Below are 27,848 nucleotides of genomic sequence, written 5' to 3'. Positions count from 1 at the left end.
TGTGAAGATTGATGCTGTGTACTTTAAGGGTTCTTAAGAGATCCTCTTGTGAACACATCAAGATCGTTGCCTTTTAGGGGGGAAAAAAAAGTAAAAATGATGAAGGGGACAGATTTGGAGCTGTTATTTTGTGAACCTTTTGAAAAACAATGGCAGATCAGGTGAACGGTGAATTGTTCTGTTCTGCAGGTGCATGAAGTACATGTTTATTAGCTGACCATGTAGAAAGTAGTGCACACTGTCTCCTTATGCTAAACAAATGCAATATAAGCTCTTTGATCATCCTTTTGAATTCTTAAAATACATAAAAACATTTAATTTCTGAATGTTTTTCTATCTGTAGAGCATTCTAAATATTTTAAAGAGTACTATGTACTGCTACTATATATATATGTATATATACATTTGGATTGGAAGACTAAGAATTCAGCTAGCTATGCTCTTAGAATTGTAGAATCACTTAAGTTGGTAAAGATCTTCAAGATCATCAAGTCCAGTGGCCACCCTGCCTTTCTGAGTCCCATCACTAAACCATGTCCCATAGTGCCGTGTCTGTGCATCCCCTAAATACCTCCCCAGGGGTGGGGACTCCAAACATGGTAGAATGATTAATACTTGTAGAAATACGTGCTTCTGTTAGACACACATCTTAGTTAAAAACATTTGAAAAACAGATCTGATATGGGATTCTGCAGTGACCTTTATTTCCATTTGTACCAAATAGTCTTAACTGCAGGAAATTCTGGATTTTTCAGCTCATTTCTATGATGAAAAGAAGTTTTCAGCTTGCTCTTGAATGCTGGTATTCTCCCTCATGAAGAGAGTTCGGGATGCAAAACAAGGCACACAAAACTCACTTCCCTCAGTTTCATCTTAGACAAGAAATCCGCTGCCTTGTGAAGGTGTAGGACAGATTACTCTTCTTGTGAAATATAGTCTTTGAGAGGGCTCATCGCAAGCTACTGCTGCAAGGGCTTACTCAATGATTTTGAATTTTACCTGGTTTTCAGTGAAGATCCATTAAGAATGCCTAAGTGATGTCCTGAAGCATTTATGTCATACTGCAGTACTGGAAAAGGGATATTTGGTGCCCAACATAAACTAGAGCCTTTCTGAATACTCCCTGTTCATTTATTAATAGGTCTGTTACCGATTTCAAAGATCTGAACTTGAAATTTTTAACTGCTCAATCTGTAGCCAACTAGAATCACCATTTTTAGAGCTACAGCTGGGTGCTGTTTTAATATCTACTAAACTGCTTTTCTGCGGACTATTAACCATTAACTGAAGTTAGCAGAGAATAACAACGGGAATCACTCTCAGGAGAGGAGCCAGGACATACAGACAGCTTTAGGGTGTTCTTCCCTGGCTTTTGAATTGTGTTGCTCAGAAACGTTAAGGCAGGAGTTCACCACATTCCACAGTTCATTCAGAGCATTCTTAATCCTGCATGTTAAATAGTTAGATAAGATTTTAACTTTGATTAACGAATAATAGCGTGGGAAAAAAAAGGGTAAATTAATTCCCAAGAAGCTAATGAGCTTTTCACGCAAATTTGCAGTATTATAGTACTATGGCTTACTATTTTCAACAAAAGATGTGTTTTGTAGTAGCGTGTGTTCATGTACAATGTTCTTGTTATGCAGTCACACAACAGGGATGACTTAGTTTGTACTGTGAAACAGCAGTAAAGCAAGCTCTGTTAGTCTCTGGGAAGAAGAAAGATCATAGTAGCTAATTGTGTAGTCTGGTTATGTGTGAAAATCGTAGATTTTTGAAATCTAGAAACACAGCTATTCCAAAAATCAAAATACAAAGGTTAAGTATGCACACAAAAATAGTTAACTTTTAAAACTGCATTTATCCTTTTTAAGGTTAATGCTCCCAAATATCCTGTTACTCCAAGCTGTGAATATAGATAATGTTTTTTGCAACTGTCCTTTAATGATACTAGACATAGTTTGTATTTGGGATTTTACCCACCAGTCTTCTTTTGAAACACTTTTTGGGAGGCAAAATTCAAAGATCAGAAACCCATCAGATCAAGGACATACAGTCATAATGAAAGTTAAAGGCATAAAGTTCATTAACTGCTTTGAAAAAAATACATATTTTTCAGATTAAAATGTACAAAATTAAAGTGAATGCCATCTAGATTTTGCTACTTGATCAGCTTACTTTTATTTGGAGCAGCATTATGTTGCTGTAAAATGCTTGTTTGTTATACTACTGTGATAATTTGATGGTAGAAATCAAATGATGGCCAGCAAAAGTAACTTACAAAGGTCCACTTTGCATACTATGAAGGTCATTTCAAAAAAAACTCCTGGCTTGTAGAAAAGCAGCACAGAGATGCCATCTAGCAGTAACTCTTAGAAATTTCCTAGTAGTTTTCGTTCATTCTTTCAAGATACTACATTTGAGTGTAGGAGGAAAAAAAGGTATTTTATTCCAGGTCTTTTCCTAAAGTTGGTTTCCTGCTGAATATCTAATCACCCTGCTGGAAATAAAAATTTACTGAAACACATTGTAATGAAAAATTGTATTTTCTTGTTTTTCTTTTTTTTCTGTATAAATACAGAGCAAAATTGAATCTAATTAACAGACATGGCATCTTAATAAGTGTCTTAAAATTGATATTCTACAATTAGCATTAAGAGTGTTAAAAATTAGCCAGTAGTGAGCTTCTTAATGGAAAATTTCCAGAGTTTGTCAATATTCTATATCAGAAAAAGAAGTGAAATACAGCTGCATGGGCAATAAATTGCTATTGTTGAAATAAAATTTTAATGTGTCAGAAATTTGACAATAAACTCTACTTTTTGGGGGTTATATATATTGCCATAAGATGCCGATACCTAAATACTTTACAATCACAGATAATGTACTAAGTTTAGCAGAAAAGCCCTGTCATAATAAGACTGCCTATGAACAAGTCTTAAGAGTCAATCAAGCTTTTTTTTGCAGGCAAAAAAATTTAAGTAATTGATCACTTAAATTAGTACTTGAACAGTAATAATACAGAACATAAGTAGCAATATATTGTATATAGTCTGAAATATCTGAGACTTTTCATAGGCTAAATGGTTTGTGAGTGTCAAGGGCATGAAAAAGTTGTACATCTTGTCATAAGCATATAGTACAGTGTTTTGGAAAAGATAAGTGAACATCTCCTTGTTTCCTGTGACTAATTTCACGTGATATATTTGCTTCCAAACCTGCAGGGCAGAAAATTGTTACTCCATTTCCATTTAGCATAAAGTGAGATAAATAACTGAGCATTACTTCCGTTTCTAAAGTGATTTCCATTGCAGCTTGTATTTATTTGCTAAAAAACAAACAAAAATCCCACCACAAAACCAGGAACAATATAAGCTGTAAGACCACAGATGGATATTTTTTCCCAGAAATATGAAATCTGATGTTCGTAGTCAACAAAATGAAATTATTATCTGCCACGTGACACCTTCCTAGATGGTAAATGTGGTGTAGTATCTTAGCCAAGGATGTGAAAGGAAAACCGTTTGATCTCTTACTTTTTTTCTGAAAACCCAGTTTAGCTCCAATAAAGAGCAGACTGTAATTAAGGGCACACATTTTTACATATTCTTAAGGACTTTAGATCTTTCAGGCTCATGGCTTCTTCACAAAGTTAAAAGGGCCTGCAATTAGCATTTTAATATCCCTAAAAATGTCGTACCTCATGATGAATAAAAGGCCTTTTTAACGCCCTGTGGACAGCATGCCACCACAAAAAGGACTAGAAGCAAAGTTTCAAAGAGAATTCATCTGATTTGGTTGTGGTGGCTCATCCTGATTTTTCAGTGCTGGTCAGTGACAGACACATAAGATGGAGCATGTCTTCCCACTGTTATTTTGGGACATTGTTTTGACACCTGAACTAAGCAGATTTCTGCCAGCTGAAGCTGGTTTGCTTCATCAGTGTTTTACTCTTCTGTGGACAGTGACCAAATTCTGTTTTCTTTTTTTTTCTTTCTGCTTTCAGGCAGTCTCTTTGACTTTAATAGATCTGAGTGCAACTGATGATAGAAAAATGACTGGGGAAACCTGTGATTACAGAAACGTGCCCATGTGCTCCTGTTGACACAGATGTGGAACTCCTGTGCATTACCTGGTGAGTCTCTGCAGAACACAGCAATAGCTGGCACTGTCGGTAGCTGCTGTTTAAAAACATGTCGATGTAATTCTTTATCAACTGATGTTATTAATTCTGTGTCACCTCCTGCTTTTGTTATATTGTCACTGTATGTTATAGGTTGGAAAGCAATATAAATAGTGCAGCTGTGGGTCAGATTGCTGCTGAATTCTTTAAGTTATATTTTATATTTTTAAAGTGGAATACCTCTTTGATATTGTTGCAAATTCTGTCCATATTTTCATGTGATTAGTTCCTTTATTTAGAAGGAGAAAAAAACATCAGAAGAGAGAAGTATGGTTTCATGTGGTCATCTGGTACCGAAATGGCATGATTAAATGTCATTCACCAGCATGTTACAGATCATGGCAGCACAGCATGGGCTGCTGGGGGACTGCAGTGCTATAAGAATGTTTTTTCTCTCGTTCTTTTTTTATGATGCTCGCATGTATAAGACTGCACGACACAGGTGAAGGTGAAGTTCTAAGTTACACAGCACCACAGCCATCTGCAGGCCCAGCGAGTTTTATTCCCAAGTGCTGTGCTGCGAGTGCTGTGCTGCAGTTCTCATTTTCAGTGATTTCATCCAAACCCACCCTCCCCGCTCAGGCTACACGGCATAAGACATACTGCTCACTGTTAGCGTTATTTCAACACTAGATTCGATCTTTGGCGACCCGAACGCGTTTGAGAACAATGGAATTCGGCGGTGCCCGGCAGCAGGGCTCCAACGCGGACTCCTGACGTGCCCACGCCCCGCGTTCCGCGGCACGAATTTTCCTCCCGCAGACTGCCGAGCCCCGCTGAGCCGCCGCTGCTGCGGCCGCTGGCCCCTGCGCTACGGCCGTGCCTCGGCCCGGGCCCGCTGCTGCCCTGCTCCTCAAAACGCGGCCGGCGGCCGGGGCGGGCCCCGCGGTGCGTAGCTGGCAGAGCCGCCGCAGGTTGGGCCGCGCCCCCGATGTGCCCGGAGCTGTCCAGCTCGGGCGGCCAAGGGCGCGCAGCCGCCTTCCCCGCGCGACCCAGCCCAGCCGCACCGGCTGCCGCCCGCTCCGCTCCGCCGGGCCGGGTGAGGCGCCAGCCGCTGCGCCCGGCCGCCTCCTACCTTGGAAGGATCGAGGCCGGCCAGCAAGGACAGCAGCAGGAGGTTGAGGATGCTGGCGGGCGCCCGCATCCTGATCCCGGGGCTGCTTCTCCGCGCCGCTGCCTTCGGTCATTCACTCCGCCCTCCTTGCAGAGACCGCGCCGGCAGCCGCGCTCTGCTGCCCGCCCGCCGGAGCCCGAGTGGAAGCGGCGGCGGCCGCCCGGGGGACGCTCATTCCGCAGGCAGCAGCGGCGCGGGGAGGGCGGGCGAGGACGGCGCTGCCGGAGCGGCTCTGCTGCCCTGGCCCGCCCCGCCCAGCTTGGAGCCAGGGGGGCGGTGGGATGGGCGGGGGTGTGACATCACAACCGACGGTGGCGGAGCTGCGCTGTTGGGCTGAGGGGTTCAGGCGCCGTCCCTCCGTGTCTCAGGGCGGCTCTCTGCGCCCTTGTGTGCCAACCCAGTATTATTTCCCTGAGGGGCATGGCGGCAGCTGTTGAGCAAGTGCGCTGCCGGGCTCCGCGCTCTTGCTAAGTGCAGGCAAGGACGTGCGGCTCCTCCGAAAGGAGCACCTGGCATCCCCGGGCTGGGCACTGGCAAAGGTGAGGGCAGGCCGTGCTGGGGAGCACGGGGTGCTGCCGCACGGGAGAGTGACGGTCAGAGGAGAGGGACTTCGTAGGGGGCTCCTGCCCTTTCTGCCTCAAACTGTCTCTCATCTACTCAGTGTGCCAGCGCTTGGCATGGGGAGGCCACTTCTGCACCCGCCAGCTGGAGTGTGGACCTGCAAGGGACATCTGCGTCCCTTTGCTTTGGCTGATGAGCTGCAGAGGTAAAGCCTGTAGAGGTCGGGGTCAGGGGAGTCCATGGACCAAGAAGTCCCTTAGATGCTATCCTGGGGACACGTTGTGATAAGCGGTCGCCCAGACTTTCTTTATTCTGGTTCCTCCCACAAACTTCTGCAACACTTTTGCCAACCAAGACTCAAGATGTGCTGTGTGCCTGTACCGCACTTCAGGGTTGCTCTTCCACCACCACAGATAGGGAAGATTAGGCAGGAATAGGATTTGGCTTCCTGAGGGTTGCATGGTCTGTGCAGCTGAGTATGGCCAGAATGCAAATCACACTGTAACAGCACCTGCCTGTTAGCCTTGCAAAAGCATGGTAAAAATTTAATTATTTTACCTCACAGGACTCAAGTTCCTGATCTGTGGTCAGAATAATCTTAGATTTCATGTGTTACCATTTCTCAAGCAGGCTGGGATATGCGTGAGTTGGAGTTGGAAAGCAGCTACCCTTCAGTTCAGTTCTGCTTTCACGCTGCCCCGTAGTGGCTGCTGAAGGACATCTTTCCTGTGGTTGTTACTACTGTTGATTAATTTTAAATATCTGTTTAATGTAGTAATATCTGATTTTTTTTAAGTTCTGGTTTGTCTAGGGAATTAAAGCCGAGCTGATCACCAGGGAAAGTGAGTCTCTTTGCTCACTTTATCCTAATTCTGGACCAAGAAGCATGTTCTACTCTCTGTCATCACAGCTCTGTCCTAAAGCTGTGATTCTAAATGGTATTGTGAACCTAACATTGTTTATTGTTTTATTTAAGAGAGCCCTGGGTTCTGGATGTAGTGTAGGATTTACTAGTTTTCATTAAAATGTATACTACATTTCTAGTTTTCAATGGTAGCAGTCTTCCTTTCCACCCAGACTAACCAGAGTGTCACTTAAATACACAGTGGAAATAGGAACTGTAGCAGGTCATTCTTTTTATGAGGTCGGCACATTTCTGTTACTTGGGGCTGATTGGCAAGATGAAGTTCTCATTCCCTATTTTCTAATCACAGTGCGATTGGATTGTCATTCTTCTCTCTTAAAGAATTTGCAGAAGGCTTCTTTTTCATCGTTCCACAAAAGGAGAGAAAGAAACAGCTTCTAACTGGGCACTGAGTTCCTATGTGCAGGGAATAGAAATAAGAAGTAGGTAGAGGGTTATTGGCCGCATCCCCATTGCTTTGGTTTGATTTGATTTTACGCTTAGTTGCTTCCTCATTATTTTGGTTTGATTTGGTATTATCAGTTAGGGTTGTAGAAAGTGAAATGTAGAGAAACTCAGTTTATATTAGGATTAGGTGGAAGAGGAGTGAGGGGAATCTGATTCATGGAAAATAATAAGATGGATATGTATTTTTTTTTGTTTTGTTTTGATTAGATGTTAAGTTCTCTGGTGTCTACCTTTTCCTTCTGTACTTCAAGAAGCAATGCTGAAACAACATTTTAGAAGAATGTTTTATCAACTTAACTGCTGTAGAGGTGATTACTTTTATTTGAGGGGAGGGAAGGGGAAGTTTTCTGTGAAAAATATCATACTTTACTTGAGTGTACTGAAAGTACTTGAAGTTCATGTTTCTGAAGAACTGTAGGACTGATTTCATTGCCAAGGAGATTAGTGGCAAAGCTGGTATGGAAGTACACTGTAGATGCAAGTACCTGTTAGTCATCATAATTTTTTACAGGCTTCTGTGAAATATACAAAGTTGCACAGGACAGAAACACAGAAATACTTAGGTACTGCATTAAGTAGGCAGGTTTAATAGAGAACCAGTGACTTAGGCACTTACTAAAAAAACATCATTCCCTTCTTAAAAAGTTGTCTGTATTTAAAATACTTCTACTGAAATTTGACTTCGATTTTAATTTGTGAAGATACTTTCCTAGTAAGTTATCCCTGGGTATTTAGAATTCATACAAACATTTCACTCTGTGGAAATCCAAGTTGTTTTAAAGCTAATATGAATATTTTAAAATATTTACACAAAGTAACTCAATTTGCTTTGTTTTTCTTTCAGCTATCACTTAGCTTTTTTATCAAGGACTTTGTTTATGCATTAGACAACAAATTAGTAAAATAAATCCTCTTTCTGTCCTTTCATGAGTAAACATCATCTTTCCTTTAAAGCACCATATGGCTCTGGTCTTTTCAGATTTAAAATCAGTTACATTTAAATATAAATTGCTGCATAAATAGAAATGAAAAGATATAATTAAAGATTACATCATGTTAGAATGGCATTCTTTGTGAATGCAACAAAATATATGAAAAATTCAGAGATGCTTATGAACCAGAATTGCTTATCCTAGAACATTATGAATTCTGCTTATTACTTTCTAATATTTTTTCTCTCCAGTGTGGACAACTACAAGAAGACATATATCAACAGAGTGAAGTTGAAGTGTATTTTTGTGTACATACTAATTTTGCCCCTATAAATATCATAAAACTTAAAGATAATCTTAAGGATTATGATTGTCTTAAAAAAGACCATAGAGATGGCAAGTGTATTATTCTTTGTGGACTTTCTGATGTTAAATTTGTATGATCACATAGAATAAGTGAAACTTGGAGAACTACAGTTGAAATATGTTTTACTTCAGAATTCTAGTGTAGATAGTGAAGTATAGTCAGTGGGTTAACAGAGCTGTCTGACAGATTTTGAAAATAAAGAGAGTACAATTGCTTAATAAAAATAATATTTGATACTGTAAAATATTCATCATTTATAATTCTACTAATGCCAAATTTTAAAGTTGAATATTACATCTTAAAACACATAATTTGCAGCTTGTGAAGTTACAGTTAGTCAAACTAAGTAGTAGATGAAGAGAAAATTAATTCCACAGCTAAACCATAGTAATCTAGAATGTTTTAATATTAAATATTTCTCTTAAAGTTGAGGTACGTGATGGTAAAAAAATTAATTCCACTGCTAAGTCTTAGGAATGTTTATAATGTTTTAATATTATATACTTCTAATAATTTAGAACATAAAGAACTTTGCAAATGAATACTATAAAAGTAGCAATGGCAGAACTGTTTGACATGTAATCACACATTTATGAATTCAATAGTATTTTCAATTCTCCAAACCCTTATATGCAAGGAAAACTAATTTCAGACTCATTGCATATATACAGATTGATATTTATTGATGGCAGTGTATTTTTTACCGGCTTTAAAAAGTATTCATTACCAACAGTAGAAAACAACATAGTATTATGTATGGTGCAGTATTTGTGACTCACTCCCATATAGGTAAGAAGGATGCTTATTAAATATCTCCTTTTTTTCAGGAGATAAGAGGTGGTCTTTGTAAAAGCAGTATCGAGCTTTCTCAAATTTATTTATTTATTTTTAAATTCACTTTGTGCTGGCCCATGACCAGCATTTTATAGGAACTTCAGTTTATACATTATTGCCACTTCTAAAAAAAATTAGAGGAGAGCTTTTTAAATCAGGATAACGCTGAGGCTTGACTGTGAATTTCCTGGCTCTCATCTGCACTGCATGAGCATTCATGTAAATCTCATGATCTTTTTGAATACACCTGAGCTCCAGTTGTTAAGGAGTGAACTCAAAACAGAAGTTTTAATGAATACTCTAGGGTTGTCTCAGTTTTCATTTTAAAGCTGTGGGTCAAAGAAACTTAAGGTACTCTTACAGAAGCAGAAGACTGCCTTTTTTTGACTTGTGAAATAAGCTATGAATAAGGGGTTTGGTACCGTATTTCTTGGAAGGCTCTAAGCAGTTTTTCTGTCAGAGTAGTTAAAATTTCTTGCTGTTATATTCAGCAGATGGCAGCATACATGTTAGCTGGCTGGTTATCTGCTCATATCTTTAAGGTGCCATGCCATATTGACTAGCAAAGTAATTACTTTGTTGGTGCTTTTAAGGTCAGTCATACTGGAAACTTTGTCTTTCAGTGTAAAAATATTATCTTTACCCTGAAGGGGCACTCACAGCAGTGAGGAATTAGTGGGGAATTATATCACTTTATTCCCAGAATACAACTGTATTGGAAGAAGGACAATGTTTGAAACTACTGCAGTGAAATTCAGGACGCCAGCATTTAAAACACTAAATGACACATTTCATGTTTTCACATGTGCATCTTGAAGCACTACAAGGATCAGGGTCTGAGGAATAGGTCCTGCAAAGTCATGTAAATTACTATGTCATGACCAAGCAAATGTTTGTGTGTTACTTTTTAATAGCAATGTTTATGTCCTTTGAATTAGGCCAGATTTTTTGTGTAATGCCAGATCCAGTGCAGTGTAGTTGCCATACTATCAGCTCTGAATAAGATCAATGAAAGTGTATGATAACTGCTTAAGAGAATTTGCCATGACAGGCAATTTGTCTTCCCTCTCCTCCTCCACCTTCTTTAAATAATTTTCTGTGTGTCGCACAAAAAGGTATTTGTTTATGTCTTGATTTGTATGTCCTAGGCTCTTCTGAACTTGTGGAGTCAAACTTGTCTTCTGCTAAGTTCTTACTCCTGCCTAGCTTGCTTTGTGTTGACAACTGGATTTCTTCAGAAGATTGATGAGCTTGATGATTGTGTTGCTCAAATAAAAATACAAACCTAGTACTGTAAGGGTCTCTAAAAATGTAGGAGGAAGTGTGTAAGTATAAAATCCTCATTCTAAACATAAAATATCTGTCAAGTGTTAACATGTCTCTTACAGCCAAGTTGATGTGTTAGACAACAAAGAAAGGTAGGAGATGAATTAACTCCTAATGAGCTTAATTTTATTTACATTACATTTTGTATTTCACACTTGATTTTTTAGTTTACTCGTACTCTCTAAACTTTTTTTCTGTAGTGTGGAAATTGAAGATTGATATTGACAGAGAAAGTGTGACCTCATAATGACTCACTTGTATTTCTTTTGTGTCAGACTTCTTGCAATATTCATGGAAGAGTATGTGGACAATAATGATGAATTACTGGTGAGCAAGATATAAATTGATTTTGTAAGCTCATTGTTGTGTAAAGAATAAAAAAAAAATCCAAGGTTGGGAGGGACCTCAAAAGATGATGAGGTCCAACCTTTCATGGGAAAAGGGAGCCCAGAAGAAATTATCTAGAACCGTGCTAACTGCATCCTGGAAGCAGTGTGTGTGTACACATATAACTTTAGCACTCTCTTTGTAAATCACGCTGTTTCTATCTCACTATTTGCAATCAGTATTAAAAATGCATTCTGAAACAGGAGACATAGCAAGTTTTCTTGTAATATATGAATTTTTGGTCTGCCAGTGACCTCATATTTGTGTGAGGAGAAAGCGATTGAGAGTTATCAACATCTCTTTGTAAGTTACTGCACTACTGCTATCACAGTATAGTAAATATTTACATTTACAAGAGAACAAGCTGAAACTTCTGGAATTTCTATTTCATAGCTAATTGACTTTTTGATATTTACTTCTGAATGTACCACATTTTATATAAAACATTCAAAACAACATTTCAGCAAACAGGTACAATTTTATATTATTATTGATATCTTTGAGAATTTTTGAAGGTATTTCTTTAAGTAGTTCATGTGAACTTTGTATTATTAAGAACTTGCTTTTAATTCCTTAATTTTCCAGTGAGAATTGTCATGTTAATAATGCTTCTCGGGTAAAGTTGTGTGTGAAAAGACTAAAAAAAAAAAAAAAACAAAAAAAACCTGAAATTGCTCTTCCCTGTAATGTTTTAAAAAGAAGCTATTATATTATACTGTGCTTTAAATACTAACCTTGGAAAGAACATTAAATATGAAAAATTAACTTGATGTTAATTTGACTGTGTACATACATTTAATACTGTACATTGTACTTTTTTTGAGAAAAATGTATATTGAACTTCAGTGATTTGGCTGCTATTGATAGAAAATTGACAAAGCTCACTCTTTTTCTTGACATGAATAATTATTTCTTAAAAAGCATTACAAATATTTCCCATCTTCAAAGATTTAATGAAAACTTCCAATGAATTAATTAAGGCATCAGCAAAATATTAAGCTATGAAACAAGGTCTTGACTAGACAAGAATATGAGCTTTTTTCCCTTAGATTTTGTAGAAATGTGGTTAGTTATATTCTGAAATATAATTTCAGAAGGAATTATCTTCACCTAAATGAAATTTGCAGGGATTCTACAAATTTTTTGTTTGAAAACAATGAATGCTCTTGATTTTATTATTCAGTCTTCTAAATGGACAATATTTTTTTGCCTAAATAGATTTAGAAAATGAATTATATGGAATGTACTGACATTAAAAAATAAAACTCCTTAAAACTACCTTCTTTCAATCAAAGGTCTAATGAAATGGTGCTAAAAGTGTTTTAACAGTCTTGCTTTTTTTTTCCCCAAAGTATTAAATTATAGCTTTTAAAAACATGCTCAGGATTCTAATGTGGCTTGAATCTTAAGTTCTATGAGACTTGACTAAAACAAGAAGATCAAAGCAGGATCAAAGGCACTCATCTAAGAGTAAAATCAGATATAGCAGTGGGTGCTTTTTCAAGATGCTTTACACAAGACAACAAAGATTTATAAAAATGGCACAGCTATTGAGGCTAGCAAAGGAAGGTATTAAAAGTACTTATGTAAAATTTTGCTGTTAGTTTTTTAATTGACTTCAGAATATAGACTTGGGCTGGCCAAACACGTCCTATGAAAATTATTATTGTATATTGCGAATATATAGAACTTACATGCATAGAAGACCAAATGAAACAGTTTTCATGATTTTGGTAAACAGTTTTCAATCTTTGTCAGGAAAAAAATACTGATTTTATTTATTTATTTAATATTTTTCGTAATTAAGAGTACATCAGAATATCACTTAGAAGGAAATATTTCCTATTGGTCCTGACCTAGTCCACTAAAGACTTTTTTAAAAATTTGGAATGGTAATGTAGTAGGTGTTTACAATGTAGATATTTATTAATTAATATATGTATGTATATCAGTCAAATTGAAAATGAGACAAAAGAAGGGGAAAGGCTGTGAATGGAGATGTATAAAGAGGGAACATGACTAAAAAGTTTTGAGTGATAAACCAATCTGAGCCATAGTCAGAATTTGGCAAAGGCTGTATCTTAGGGTACAAATACTCTTTGAGGTGATATCTTGGGAAAGAACCAGTTGCTCTGCACGAAAGCACACCCACTGTACTGCTATCATTAAATAGCCTCAGAAAATAGATACAAGCTGAAAGATGGAACCTCAGTTAGGTATAGCCAAGGATAAGTACAGTTAGACTGCATCGCTTGTGTAGACATGGGTAAATTCTGACTTTACTCAAATCTTACGCTTTATCTGTACTAAGTGAATACCTCCTAGTTTTTAGTTGTTTAAATAAGAGCTAGTTTTGTCTTCTGGGTTCTTTTCTAGGCTCAGATGTTTAACAACTCTAAAGCTAGTACACTGGGAAAAATATGGCTGAATCAAACTGCTTTCAAGAACTTGAAGATAGTTTATAGTAGAGGAAAAAACAGGGGTGCACAGACCATGGACGTCATTTTGCTGTTTCTGTAAGATAATTGCTGGAAAAATGTTGTTTCCCATCAGTCTTGCACTGCCTATACTCTGTTTATTCACAATATGTATGTGTGCAAGGTCAGGTACAATCTAGTTATTGTAGTGGTCTCTGCTCTTTATCTATTTTAATATGTTTTTATTGGTTTTTAAGCTCCTTATTTGTACTTGCTCTGCTCTCTAAGTGCAGCATATCACCTTGGGCAGACCACGAGTAATTTTTATGCTAGATTAAATACTCTAAATACAGACAGTGTATGAAAACTAAGCTAACAGGAACTTATAATCACAGGCAAAAGGGAAAGTTAAACACAAAAGGTATCCATAAGCTTAAATATATAGCATTAGGATCTTTGCATTAGCAGACATGCAAGAATTTGTATACTTACTCTTCTGTAGGTGTTTAGTGGCCCTAGGGGAGCCAAATTTTAACTCATGAATTGCTTGCAACTATGAAGCAGTTCAGATTCAGAGGTGATTGTCCCCCTGTACTCAGCACTGGTGAGGCCACACTTAGAGTACTGTGTTCAGTTTTGTGCCCCTCACTACAGAAAGACATCTAAGTCCTGGAGTGTGTCCAGAGAAGGGCAGCAAAGCTGGTTGTGGGGTCTGGAGCACAAGCCTTATGAGGAGCGTCTGAAAAAACTGGGATTGTTTAGTCTGGAGGAAGCTCAAGGGAGACTTATTGCCCTGTACAACTCCCTGGAAGGAGGTTGTGGTGAGGTGGAGGTCAGCCTTCTTCAAGGTAACTAGTGGTACGACAAGAGGGAATGGCCCCAAGTTCCACCAGGGGAGGTTCAGATTGTATATTAGGAAGAATTTCTTCTCTGAAAGAGTGGTTAGGCTTTGGAACTGTTTGCCCAGGGGAGCGGTAGAGTCAGTCTCCCTAAAGGTGTTTAAGGAAAGAGCAGATGTAGTTCTTAGGGACATGGTGTAGTGGGCAATATTGATGGTAGGTGGATGATTGGACTAGATAATCTTAGAAGTCTTTTCCAACCTTCATGATTCTATGATTTGTCGCCTTTTCCAGCTGTGTTGTATATGAATCACTGCAGGGCTGTGCTAGTGTGGGATCTGCTGAATATTATGAATTCCTGTGGGGAAAAAACCTGTCAGGAGAAGGTGGTGATTCCAAAGCCGTGTGGTTGCATTAGACCAATGTGTAGACTCTTCGTAGTGTCTGTTCTTGTGGGAGTATGCCAGGGCTTGTTGTAAGGCTTGTCACCTCATCATTAGGAATCTGTCCTGGGGGCTTTTACACTTTCAGCACTAGGAAGAAGAATAAGAAGGTTGCTGATGTGAGATGTAGATAAGGAACATTCTCTCTATTTTTCTCACCTGAGTTGTCAGGATTTCATAGTGAGGAAGCAGAGTAAGGATTGATGTTATAGGCAGTAAGTTGCTGCACCCAAGATGGAGTTTGTTCAAAACTTGTTTCTTCAGCTTGAGAGCTATCTCACAGTAACAGAGTAGCTTCCGCCCTTTTTCCTATTGATTTAGTTTTTGTCAGCTGCAATTGTTGTGTTAGCCTCTCTGGGGAATGGAAAGCTTTTCCCTTCTTGTCCAGTTTAGTGTAGCTTGGCAACTTTACACCAGCTAAAGCTCTGTCTTGTCTGGTTAGGAGGTAGTTCTGAATTTTAGTTTATCCACACATCAGGTCGCAATTTGGTCAGAAGGTATCTGGAACCTCAATAAACCATAGAACATGGCATTAAAGAAGAGACATTACACTGAAGAAAACATTGTAATGGGAGGACTATGCAGTTTCAGCAGTGGGCACAGGGACTGATGACAACTGATGTGTGAGGCAGCGATAAGTAGTTCCCCAATGAAGGAATGTTTCTGCTTAGTTAAACCATGTCCATTGTATGTTGTCCTTCTTCATGTCTGGCTAACAGTTTAAACCCAACTACCTTTCCTTGAAATTTGTGTTTACCAAAGATGAAAATTACTCAACTACAAAAATAGCTATGGAATAAATTTAAATATAATTCGAGCTTTGGAGGAATACTTCAGAAAATCCATCAAACATTTCAGACACAAAATTATCACAGCTGAGACATGCATGGAAATGTAATACAAATTGCTTCTTCATCATTTAACAAGAAAGGAGTTTTATCTTTATTGTTATTTATGTCTAGGCTGAAGTGTATGTGAAAGCATGAGTACTGGAACATCCAGGAACTTATTTCTCCTAAATGTAAATATGTATTATAAGCAATTATTTAGTACTGTTAGTGAACATGGTAGTGTAGGAAATCCATACATAGACTTACAGTTCTGAAGACATGCGATGAAGTAAAGTTCATTTCACCAGAATGTGTTGGATAAACTAGGATTTTATAGTCCGGTTTCTGACCTGAGAGATCGAAGTTTCAGTAGTATTTAGGACAGTACCTGGTAGACCCTCTGATCCTGTACTATGCACATCAGCTTTTTAAGATTAAACAGAAAATGATCATTTAAATTCTAATTAGTCTTACTGATGGCTATTTCCACAACTTCTTGTAGGTAAAAAAAACCCCTAAATCTCAGTCTTGCAGCTAAGAAAAAGTGACAACAGTGGTAAAAAGACTGTGTACATATTTCACCAAAAGCATTTACATGTATAAATCTGGGGAGATGCTTTTTGTGATGAAATCTGGTTAAGAATTAAAGCAGAGAAACACTAAAAGAGGATATAAAAATGTTTCCCGTATGAAAACAGTGAAGTGTTTGCCAATGAAGAAAATTTAATACTTTTGATCAATAATTTAACTATTGTTGGGCCTTTTTTTGTGTTTAGATTGTAAAATTTCATTGAAGTTCTTAGAAATCAACTCAAAACTAACATCTCATGGTTTAGATGTATGTGAAAATGCTTATCTGTTATCCTCACTAGTTTGATAGTAACCCTCCAGAAGCACAAGGAGACTAGGAATCCTGCCCAGTGTCCTTTGTTATACATTCAGTATGATGGTGGGAACCAGGAGAGAGTGAGAAAAAAAACCAACTCCATTATTATGTGAAAGCAATAACCTAAAAACGAATCTGTTTTTTATTTATTGACTGCTCGTCTTAACAGCTCCATAACCACGAAGGAGATATTGTTCATTTAAGGCACTATAGAGAGAGTACTATCTGAACAGGGCTTATTGCTTACTATCCTTCGTGAAAAACTGTGGCTTTTAATGAAATATGCATAAAAGTCATTTCTGATATGTGACCTACATAATCATACCTGTCCTGAGAGGCTTGGTTCAAAAATTGTTCTATTCAGAATAATTAAATTCCTCTTTTGTATTATTTCTCATTAATTCAGTATTCTTCTAAAAAATAAAACTCCCACAGTGGTTTTAGTATTCAGCCTTTCAGATTTATGAGCTATTTTTATGCTAATATTGTTCTGTAAGACAAGACTCCTTGATCAATTGCCAATGAAACTGTTTCATTCTTTTCCCAACACCCTGCTAATCCAACACATTAACTTATTTTTAATTGAGTAACTTCATTATGCAGAAAATTCCTTTTACTTATTCCCATAAACATTGAGTATTTTATAGAAACAATTGTTTAAATGTAATCATTTTGCCTCTCTTCATCTCATTTTTTTCTTTCTTTCTTTCTTTCTTTCTTTTTTTTTTTTTTTTTGGTGCATGGGAAAAAAAAAGTTCCAAAACAAAGAAGGGACATATTGGAAAAATTAAAGAAGCTTATGGTCATTAAAATTATTCCCTAAAGTTCAAAACAGCTTTTAATCAGAAATAAGAAAGCTCTAAGATAATTTCTTGAGAAGCTTAGAAGTGCTTTCAGTATACTCTTAGGAAAAAAATAGTACAGATGTTCTGCTTGTCTGCAGGGGAATATTACATCTGAACCACACTGTAGTTGCACATAGAATGAGAATGTAATAATAACTAAAAAAAAAGTGATTTAGGTAGTAATTTTTTCAGGTTGAAATATGAAAGAGACTGCAACAAATCTCTTGTGTTATTTAAATATTGACTTAAGAGTGCATTCTAATCTGTAAGGTTGGAATGCAGCTAAAACTGTATGGACATAAATTTTTGCGAGGAAAGAGAACTTTAAAATTCTGGTCTATTTCAAACTTAGGTTCTGCTACACTTATTTCACTAATGCTGAAATGTTTGTGACCCTTGTTTACATGTTTAAACAGTTTGTCTAAGAAGGACTGCAATGAAAAAAAAAGAACTTTTACATTGTCTTTATTAATGAATCCTGGAGCACTTTCCACTCTTGTGTTTATTATCTGGCATATTTGCATTTCTTTATGTGAGAAAAAAATCATAGATGGTTAACATATTTATTCCTCTTGCATAATCAGCTGAGAAGCAGATGTTTAGTGCTCAGTACTATTAGCTGTATGCTGAGAGATGATGAACAGCTGCAGGCAAAAAGTTTTTTTTTTTTTTTTTTTTTTTTCTTAAGCGTAACAGTCATCGAGGCGTATAAATTATTATCCTGGAAAGGTAGTTCTAAAATTCTTCTTTTTTAACTGTCTGGCATGGTGTATGCTAGTACTTAATAGGTCTTAACAGATGTCTTGAATCTGTATAATAAGCTTAAATTCCCTACACTTAATATCAAACACGTACATGGTAATATACAATTTATTTATTTATTTTTTCTAAATCAAGCTGCTTCTTAGCACTGTAAACAGAAACATTTCAGAGTTGGACAGGAATTGAGGTATTCTTTAGTTGACGTTTTCCTTAATGTAGGTTGTAGTAAATTAAATATTATTACCTGTTGCTCAGATCCAAATGAAAGATTGTCTTGCTGGCAGAAGAGCTATACCTATAAAAGTAGATATTTTAGTTCCTACCAATTGAATCCATCCTTCTCCCGAAGCTCAGCATTTTCCTCATATATAGCGTACCATCGCTTTCTGTGCTGTTTTCAATTTCATATCCCTCCCCAGTCCAAATATAGTTTCTATCTAGTATGTTTGCCATTGACTGCTAATCTTCTGTCATGAATGATTTTAGGATTATATATGTTTTCTGCTTGTTGTATATTACCATATCTTGTGTTTTATTTTAAAAAGACTGACATGTTAGTAGGGATGAAGACTCCTGATTTTCCTTGGTACTGTATTCTGTGTCAGATAGATCACCTTGGAGGGAATAGAGGGCATTTCATAGAATCATAGAATCCTTAGAGTTGGAAGGGACCTGTGAAGGCCATCTAGTCCAACTCTCCTGCAGTGAACAGGGATACCACAGCTAGATAGGTTGCCCAGGGCCTTATCCAGCCTCACCTTGAAAGTCTCCAGGGATTAGGCATCAACCACAACACTAGGTAACCGGTTCCAGTGCATTACCACCCTTACTGTAAAAGATTTTTTCCTTATATCTAACCTAAATCTACCCTCACTGAGCTTGAGATCTGCCCTCTTTGAGCTTTTCCCTAGATAGCTACTGGTCATTTCACCTGGGAAAACTTTTTGAGCTGCAAGTTTTTTCAATTTCCTTCTTCTCCCACTATCATTTATAATTATTGAATGATTTTTCAATAATTGAAAGGAAGAAGAAAAATAAGAGGTATGATACAAAAAACCCATAACAATAGAAGACTGCGATGAAATCATATGTCACTGTTTTTAATGTACTCATTTCTCTGTAATTGAAAGGAGCTTAGGACTAGAAGGAAGTATTTTTGAAGGGAGCAACAAGTCCAGTACCCACAATGTAGACACAGGCACAGTCTGAGGACTCCTTTAAAAAGGGCTCATTGAATACTTATGCTGCAGGCTCTGAACCAGCTCCCTGCAATGACTCCAGTATGATAGTAAAGATGAAAGATTGTAACTGAGCTACAAGAAGAGAATGTGAAGTCTAGGTGAACCTGGTAATTTTCTGAAAATAGAGTAAATTCTTTTAAATGCTGCCAGATGTGTTCATTTCCCACTGCATGAAGATGATGAGAAAAAGTTACTGTTCTGATGTGGAGAAGAAAATCCCTTGTAGTTGTGTGTGCAGTCAAGAGCTATGTAGCAAAGTCAGTCTTTCTGCCTTACCCTTGTCTACCATTTATGTCTCTTTTTCAGCCCTGCTGGCACTGCTGAACAAACAGTGACTGTGGTAAGTTTGAAGGAATACCTGCTAATGACAAGATCATTTTCTTTAAAGTTTATTTGGAAGAAGTAGTCTTCAGTCTGATAAAAGGTAAAACTTTTTTGAGTTTTTTGATCTTCCAAAATCTAGGACAACTGAAAAAAATTCCTAGCAACCTTGCAAGAACATCAAGTGTGGCCCACACATGCTTTTATAGCTGTGGAAAGGAATAGCTTTGTTACAGATTTCAAGACTAGTCTAAAAGAAGGAATGAACATTAAGAGATTGTTACATTTTGTAAAGTGCTGTATTCTTCATACAGAAACGTTAATTTTATTATGCAGTGATTTAAGAACAGTTGTTTTGTTCTTTCTTAGGGCTTTTAAAGAAAATTTTCTAAGTAACGGATCTGTCCTTATAGAGAATGCTTTTTCTCCCTTCTCCCTTTCCACCCCAGCATTCTACCACATCATTTCAAAGCTGATCACACGGCTCCAACCAGTGTGTACACCTATATTTAAATGCAAAGGATATCAGCTTAAATTATTGTGTTTAAGAGGGTACAATTCATAATAGGATAATAAAGCCATTATTTTCCTCTTTTTTCCTATCTTTTCCTTTTGTATCTTGCCTTATTTCCTTTCAAAATTGACAAAGATTGAAAATGTTTTGTACTCAACACTTCGTTTCTTCTATTTCCATTCTGAATACATTCAATTTACCTATGAACTTAATTTTAGTTTAAAAAAAATAGAATAAAGGGAAAAAAATCCCATCTATTTATGTTTGTATTTTTATAGTAGTGTAATAGTATTCATCAACCACAAAAGCTTTTTTAAACTCTAGTATTGTTTTTTGTTGTGTGTTTATGGATGTAGTAGCAAGTTAATTGCCATCTCTTCCATTTGCAAAACCATTTCTAAATGTATTTATTTCTTTTTCCTCTTTTTCTTTAAACATGGGATTTAAAAAGGTTTTGAGGTGTCATTTATAGATGAGGTTAACCCTTTTGTAGTGGACTTATATATCTTCTTAGTAAGCAGGCCTAAGTGTAGCAGGACAAAAATGATTTTGACAGTTGAGGAGTTACGTTTGTGGTAAAAGATTTTGGGAGCTGATAATGATTATTTGATAGCAAAGCCAGTAAGGAAGAGGAGGAAGTCTGCACATGACAGTTTCCTGCCGTTGATGCTAGAATGAAAGCTAAGGAAACCGTTGGGCTTAGAGTATGACAATGGCCAGATTATTAGACTTCCAGTTTTGTTTGAATACCCTTAAATGCTTCTGACAGCGTGGACTTCTGGCTTCCTGAAGCTTTTCACTTTCTTGAGCATCTAGTAATAATGCATTTGTCATGCTAGGTGTGAAGTCTTTATGTATTTGATTGAACTAGTTAAGAGGTTTCTGAATGTCATAATTTAGGAGGAGACAATTAAGTAAGGGACCCTTAAAATCTATGTATATGTTTTTGAAATAATTTGAACTACCTTCAGCTATAGGCAGTATTGAAAATAGCTACTTGGTAAGGATTTTAATAAAGACGTTATATAATTTCACAGTTTGCAGAATGAAAGATCACAGCAGCTGAGAATAGAAAAATGTGCTATTATAAATAAATACTCCATGATGAATATTCAACATATCTCTTCAGTCTAAATTTAAGCACATTTGGTTGTTTATTTCATTTCTTTTTCCTTTGTTAGATTTTTACCTGGACGGCTCTGTTTTAAACGAGAACAATAAAGAAGTTAGTAATGACTGAATGTTAACTTGGCTCAGCTTAAAATCAGTGCCAGAAGGTAATCAAATGTTGATGTAGGTCAACATCATCCCACCAGTCATCACAGATGTACAGCACTTTTATTTTTTTTATACAAACACTTTTATTTTTTCAAAGTCAATATCAAATTCTTTATATTAGTACCATCCATAGTATTCAGTGTCCCCTGTGTTTGTGGCATGATTTTTCTTTTAATAACACATAAAGATCAAAAGCCTTTTGGTGGAATATCATGTCAGTTAAATTCATGTCTTACCATTTGTAACTTCAATAAAAACATTTCATAATACAGCTCCTGCTCAGAAGCTGTAGATGACAAAATATAACCTTCATTTCCACAAGGTGCTTGCAAATCTTTGCTTGCATAAAAGAAGCCATTTTTAATTTATTTTTAAAATGTTGATATCAGTGTATCCCTTTAACCTTTTTCAGTTAACTATGTTCTCTAATTAGAGATAAATTTCTGGTCTGTTGGGTTTTCACAGTTTCATACACCCAGTCAAACAACAGATATATACAGATCTCAAAGAGAAGGTATTTAACAGATAATATTACAACCGTCCTCTCATCCTTTTCAGTGTTTTATGCAGATGAAAGTACTTTTCATCTGAAGGCTTCAAAGTGTGTTTGTCTTTTACCATCATTTTTCAGCTGGGAAACTGAAGATTTTGGTACCATTTTTAAAAGCATCTAGATGATTATTATTTTCTCAGACAGTTTGAGAGATAGAAGGCAGGAAGGTGTCACACGTGATAGCAAAACAGTCTAGGAGTACATAAATTTATTTGATAACATATATAAATTTATATGATCAGTGCTCATCGTAAAACCCGTGTCTCATTATAATTGATTCCCTTACAGTATTCAGGATACAAAATAGTTCACTATACTAAGGAATTATCTATATTATTATTAACTATATTTTAAGGTTCATCTTGAACACATTTTACTGTATAGTTAGCAAAAACTAAAACATAGATCTGTTAAAATCTGTTAAAAAGTCTTGCATTCTTCTGAATGTTGTATTAAACCCCAACAGTTTAAAATATTTTTAATAGCAGACATAAAGTATCACACTGAATTACTTTGGAAATGTCAATTTCTGCTGATTTCTTTATGAAGAAAAAAAAGCGCTTTTTGGTGTTTATAGATTCTTGTCCTGAACATTCTGATTGATCATAACTCTGATACTAAACAGTATTAAGACAAAGTAAACAAATCCCAGGATACTAGGAGAGATGTTAAAACATCAACATCCTATTGTATTTATTATGGAAATTTGCAGTGCAGAACATATGCACATAAAAACACTGGAAAAGACAACTTGTTGTTTTGGATGTATTTGAGAGAATAACACATTTCAGTGAAATGGCATGTAAGATTAACCTATTAATTATGTATAAGCTGACCTTCTGTATCCTTAGGCTCTCAGTGCTATCTCACTCACTCTCAATGCCACTCTAATTCAATTTTAATTGGAACTGCAATTCTTTATTGCCAGTTTCATTTTAGGTTTTGTTGCTTTACTGCTGCTTCCTTGCATGTGGTGGACTACTTTTGAAAGCAGGAAGCGTACGTTCTCTTTAACAATCTTTTCTCTGCTTCAAATAGAAAACCGAATTCTAAAGGAATAGAGAATGCAGATACAGCTGAAGTATGTGTTGGTGTTAGGATTGAACAGAATTTCATTTCAGGTTTGCCAACTCACCTTTTGTATCTAAGAAGAATGATAGGTCTCTAGCATTAGCTATTTGGTTGTCATCATGCCCATCAGCAGCCATCTTTCATCACCACAGTTACCACTGAGAGTTTTGCTAAGATAAATAGATCTGGGTTATACAGGGGAATAAATCCTAATGCTAAGGGTTTTCTTTTTCTTCTCTTCCCAGAAATGTTCAGCCTTGTCAGATCTCCAGAATGGACAGTTGTCATAGTATTATATCTTTGAGATGCAGTGTAGTAAATATTAGTGTTTTCCTAATTGTATGTGCTCAGTCATGTTCTGTGAGATCTAACCTGCTTGTAAACAGGTACTATGGTAACCAGTTAAATCTTTTATGTTTCCCTATATGCATTTGTCTCTGCCTTAGAATGAAAGAAGCTTGGAAGAGGAAATGGACAGGGCAGGAAGGGACAATGAACACACTATTTGCTAGCTTGTTTGTACATTTACGTTAAAAAGTTACGAACTAGCCCAAACCGGCACTGAAATCTGATGTTAAATGCTTGGACTCCAAACAGGCCAAAACTATTCAGATTTTATAAATCAGTTTAAAAATGAGACAGAACTGTCTGTGTTTTGTTTCTTTTTTTAGATTTTTTTTTAATTATAAAGGTAAAAAAATCTGCTTTTTCTCTGGGAAAAATCTAGGAATTATTTCCTCATGTAATCAGATTTAACACTGGGGTGTTACCCTAAAAGATGATGTTCACTGTGTTATTATGACTTTATACTGATATTCTTTGATTATTAGTTGCATTATAACGTTATTGCTGCAGACTGTGAAATGGAACTAACATACAAACCTGAAGTGACGGAATCAGTTAATGAATGTGTTCCTTCCTTTCTAATATCAGCAAGTGCACACAGTGCATTGTATTAAGAAGTGAAGTCAGGAGCTGTCAACTGCATTCCACCCCAAAAAAAGTTTGCTCCGTTTACTCCAGGGTAATTTTGAACTGAGAATATGGATACTAAAACTTCCACTTTCTTCAGTTATGGGAGAAAACAATAGCCATAAAATTCTGTGTATAAGTTAAAAGTATTAGGCAATGAAACTCTAAAAGAATAGTGCATTTTTGGTCCCTGTAATACTGCTGAAAAGGCAGAGCAAATTTTGAGTGTTAAATATTTTGTTCAGGTCACTGGAAATTGGAAGCTAGGTTGACTAGAAGTCGATTGGCTACAGTTCGTATTAAAGTAGTACCAAGCTTTAAGAAAATGTACTTTTAGAAACCTTGGCCTTGAATTACTTTGATTGAGAGAATCTTCTGACCATCACTATTAAATTGATCTGAGGATCTGAGGATCTAATGGAATTAATAATTGCTTGCAGAGGCCAACAGGTGACTACTGACCTTCTGGTTCTTTCAGTTATGACTAGCAAGTAGACAGTTCCCTTTTTGCTCTCTGTTAGTAGTATAGGTTGATGGCTCACACAATTAACTTTTCAGGTGGAGTTTTATAATGATTTAGCTAATTCTTGTATAGAAAGTATGCTATGTCTGTGGTCAGTGTTCCATGAATACCATTTCATCACTGATACCTGCTTTATTAGCTGAGTCAGTCACTACTTCATACAGACCAAAATAGTCGGTACTGTTGAATTATTTTATGTACTTGTCTTTGAGACAGCAGCTGTGATGTGTATAGCAAGTTTTGTACTGAACTTCAGCACTTGACTCAGGAATGAGATAAACAGGTGTGTGGCAGTTATAAGCAGAGGACAAGGAAGACTTGCCAACTAAGTAGTTTATCTATGAAGTATCTCTGAATTACATTTAGAGAAGGGTCTGAACTTCGTTTCCATCTGTCTTGGTTTACCTAAGGCATGTTCTCAGGTGTTTTCTCTTACACAACCTGTGTGCCTGAATTCAGAGTTTTAAATTTCAGGAATTGCTTATGAAGGAACAGAAGATAACTCACTTCTTGAGCATATGATGATTTTTCTACACAGATATATTCAATTAGTTGAAAGAATTGAGAAACATTTGATTCTCCATCAGTTCTGGATAATTGCAGCAAAAGAGGAGGTTAGTTACTTTTGATTAGGACTCTCTGTGTCAGCATAGGAGTTACCATTGGTGTGTGATATAATTTGTAAATGCTCCGTTAGGTCTCATGCCTTGCCAGCTTTCCTTTTGTTTAAGATTCATCTGTTTAACATTTTGGTGAATTTGCAATTAAGGGGCACCAATTCTATTTAGCTTGGCATCTCCCTCCCCACAGAGACTGAAATATCTGAGATTGGAAGTAGCGAACATTCCAGTAAGTATATATAGGCGAAGTTCTGGCATAGAGTGATTTGCTTGCACAGTAGTTATTCAGCCGAAGGAGAGGACAGAAAGCATTGTGCTTGTGGACCTAACAGAACAGAATCCAGCCTTGCTTCAGTACTGTCTCTGAATATCAGGTCTATTTAGCTACTTTTGCTAGAAAGAAATTGTTGAGGAGCCTCTTGGCAGAGGTTGGAGCCTAGTCCCCATTCTGCCATATGGTAAGTTTGAGGGTCCCCACAATTGTTGCCACACTGTGTTAAACTGGGTCACTGGAAACTGGAGGTAGGAGAGTTATTGAAATACTTTAGCAAGAGAAAAAGGGGTTGGATCTGTAATGAGCTGTATACTACTTAGGACATGTTAATTCACATTTGTGCATGTATGTTACCTGCTATTCTAGGGTGACAGTGGAGAAATAGTGACAAGCCAGTCTAGTGCTCCTCATGCAGAATATAGCTCTTAAACAAGGCCATAATCTGAATCCTTAAGTACTCCCACAGAACAGATAATCTTTTATTCTTGTATTTAGATAAATTACCTTTTATATCCTATATATCTGTGCGTGCACCAAGTGGAATATGTTAAATTTCAGGTGAACTTATTTCTAAGCAATTTGGTTTCTAAGCCCAAAGTGACCCTGGTTTCAGCATCTCAATTTTTTAGACAAAAAAAAATAATAATAATAATAAAAAGTAATAGTTCTACAGTGTCTTTTTTTTTTTGACTAGTGATATAAAAAGAAGTGTTGCTAGCTAACCAATATAGAAGAATAATAATTAAAATGGAATATCAGAAGCAGAGTAGAGGTGCAGATGGAATGAAGATTCCTAAGCTTTGCCTTGACATAGCTAGCATTTCAAGGGCTTTAACGATTTCACCTTGGAAGACCTGAGATCTGAAAGTCTCATTTTATTTGAAGAAAAAGAACATTATTTGGCATGATTGCTATACTCTCAAAAGAGAAATATTCAGATATGGCAGGCAGCTCATGTGCAGACAAAGATGACATGCATTTGCAGATTTGAAAAGAAGTTTGTACTGCTTTCATGCTGTGTGCTTTAGGCAAATGCAGTGATCGTGTCTCCCCAGCTTATATTTATACATTACTTTTTTGAAGTTTAACAAATCTATATGATTATGAATATTGCACTCATATCTGCTGTTTTTTTAATCAAACCTCTAAGAATTTAGTTTTCCATGAGCTAATTATCTTATTGACGTCATCAGTGTAGTTTTGTCTATATTTTACATTGACAGCCATTAAATGTTTTGAAAAGAAACTGGAATTGTAGCTCAATGCCATTACAACATTGAAAATATGAATCTTTATAATATGGCCTTTGAATGTAACATACTATTAATTAACCTAGTTGTTACTGGGTCTACCTTGGGGCTTAGGGACTCAGCAGTAACTGTGATCAGTCTGCCTTGGGATTTTTCACTCTAGTGATATTTAGACTTTCGGATAAATAGTTGCTATATTTTAACTAAAATTTATGAAGATAATCACTAGATTTTTAGTTAAACTTCTGTTCCAAAGGACTGTTTTAAAAATTAGAGTGTTTGGCACTTGTAATTTTCTGCTGTCGTACCAACTTCTGGGAAAAGCGCTGATTTTAGCAGAACTAACGTGAGGAGGCCTGAGGTTGGCGCTGAATGTGAATGTACCCATTAACCAGGATCACCTTAGCAAGTCCTAATGTTCGTTTGAAACCTTTATGTCTCTTTGCTCAAACAGACAATGATGTACCAATTTTCCTTAAATGAAATTAAATGATGGCCGGCCAGTTCTCACAGAGCAGCTATTATAAATTTTATTGTAAGAGCACTAAAGAGAAAGCATATGTTGCGGTTTGAGACCGAAGCCAACAGGGTGGAGACTAAACGAGCAAAGCACTTTTAGTCACGAATACGTCATTTAAAAAGCGGGACATCCCCACTGTGCTGCAGAAGCGGCAGCGCAGCCCGGCAGAGGAAGCAGCTTGCAGCGCGGCGGCTCCGCCCCGCCGAAAGAGAAGGCTGAGCAGGGGCAGGAGCGGGGCGGGCGGGTCCGGCTCCCCCTGGCGGCCCCGCCGGGCAGTGCGCGTGCAGCGCCATCAGCTCCGCGGCGCCAGGGCTCTGCCAGGGGTCGGCAATACTCGATTCGGATTGGCTGCGCGTCCTGTGGTGCCTAACGGTCGCCAACCGCCACCTGTTACGGCCGTCTGCCACCACCTGTTATCGCACTCCACCCGCCCTTTGGCGAGGTTCTCCGTGCTGTGGCGGCGATTCACAGGTTATGGCGGAGTTATTTGAAGGTAAATTGAGTTTAACCGGTTGCAACTGTGTGCTGAGCAACTGCAAAGTATAACAGATCCCTGAAAAACTTAAATGATGTATGTGTTGGGTCACAGGGGTTACCGGTCGGCGGCAGGCTC

The 27,848-nt window shown here is 37.2% G+C and overlaps 1 protein-coding gene and 1 long non-coding RNA gene across 5 annotated transcripts in view; one reads left to right on the top strand and one right to left on the bottom strand.

The window, feature by feature from the left end:
• Positions 1–5,392, bottom strand: part of OLFM3 (olfactomedin 3) — a 49,126-nt gene extending 43,734 nt beyond the window's left edge. For both annotated transcript variants that reach the window (XM_021404568.1, XM_021404569.1), the window contains exon 1: positions 5,259–5,392. In XM_021404568.1, coding sequence (XP_021260243.1) covers positions 5,259–5,327 — 69 coding nt within the window. In that variant the 5' untranslated portion in view covers positions 5,328–5,392. The remainder of the gene's footprint in view (positions 1–5,258) is intronic.
• Positions 5,748–27,848, top strand: part of LOC110402465 — an 87,787-nt gene continuing 65,686 nt past the window's right edge. The window contains exons 1-4 of one of the 3 annotated variants that reach the window (XR_002441104.1): positions 5,758–5,836; positions 10,965–11,016; positions 19,646–19,763; positions 21,356–21,451. This is a non-coding gene — a long non-coding RNA (uncharacterized LOC110402465). Of the gene's footprint in view, positions 5,837–10,964; positions 11,017–19,645; positions 19,764–21,355; positions 21,452–26,975; positions 27,729–27,848 lie in introns of those variants that run through there. The other 2 variants (XR_002441103.1, XR_002441102.1) reach the window with 2 other exon arrangements.

The sequence above is a fragment of the Numida meleagris genome, chromosome 7 (genome assembly GCF_002078875.1).
Source record: "Numida meleagris isolate 19003 breed g44 Domestic line chromosome 7, NumMel1.0, whole genome shotgun sequence".
Taxonomy (NCBI): Eukaryota; Metazoa; Chordata; class Aves; order Galliformes; family Numididae; genus Numida; species Numida meleagris.
Note: the sequence above shows the minus strand (reverse complement) of the source record. Positions and strands in the feature narration are given on the sequence as shown.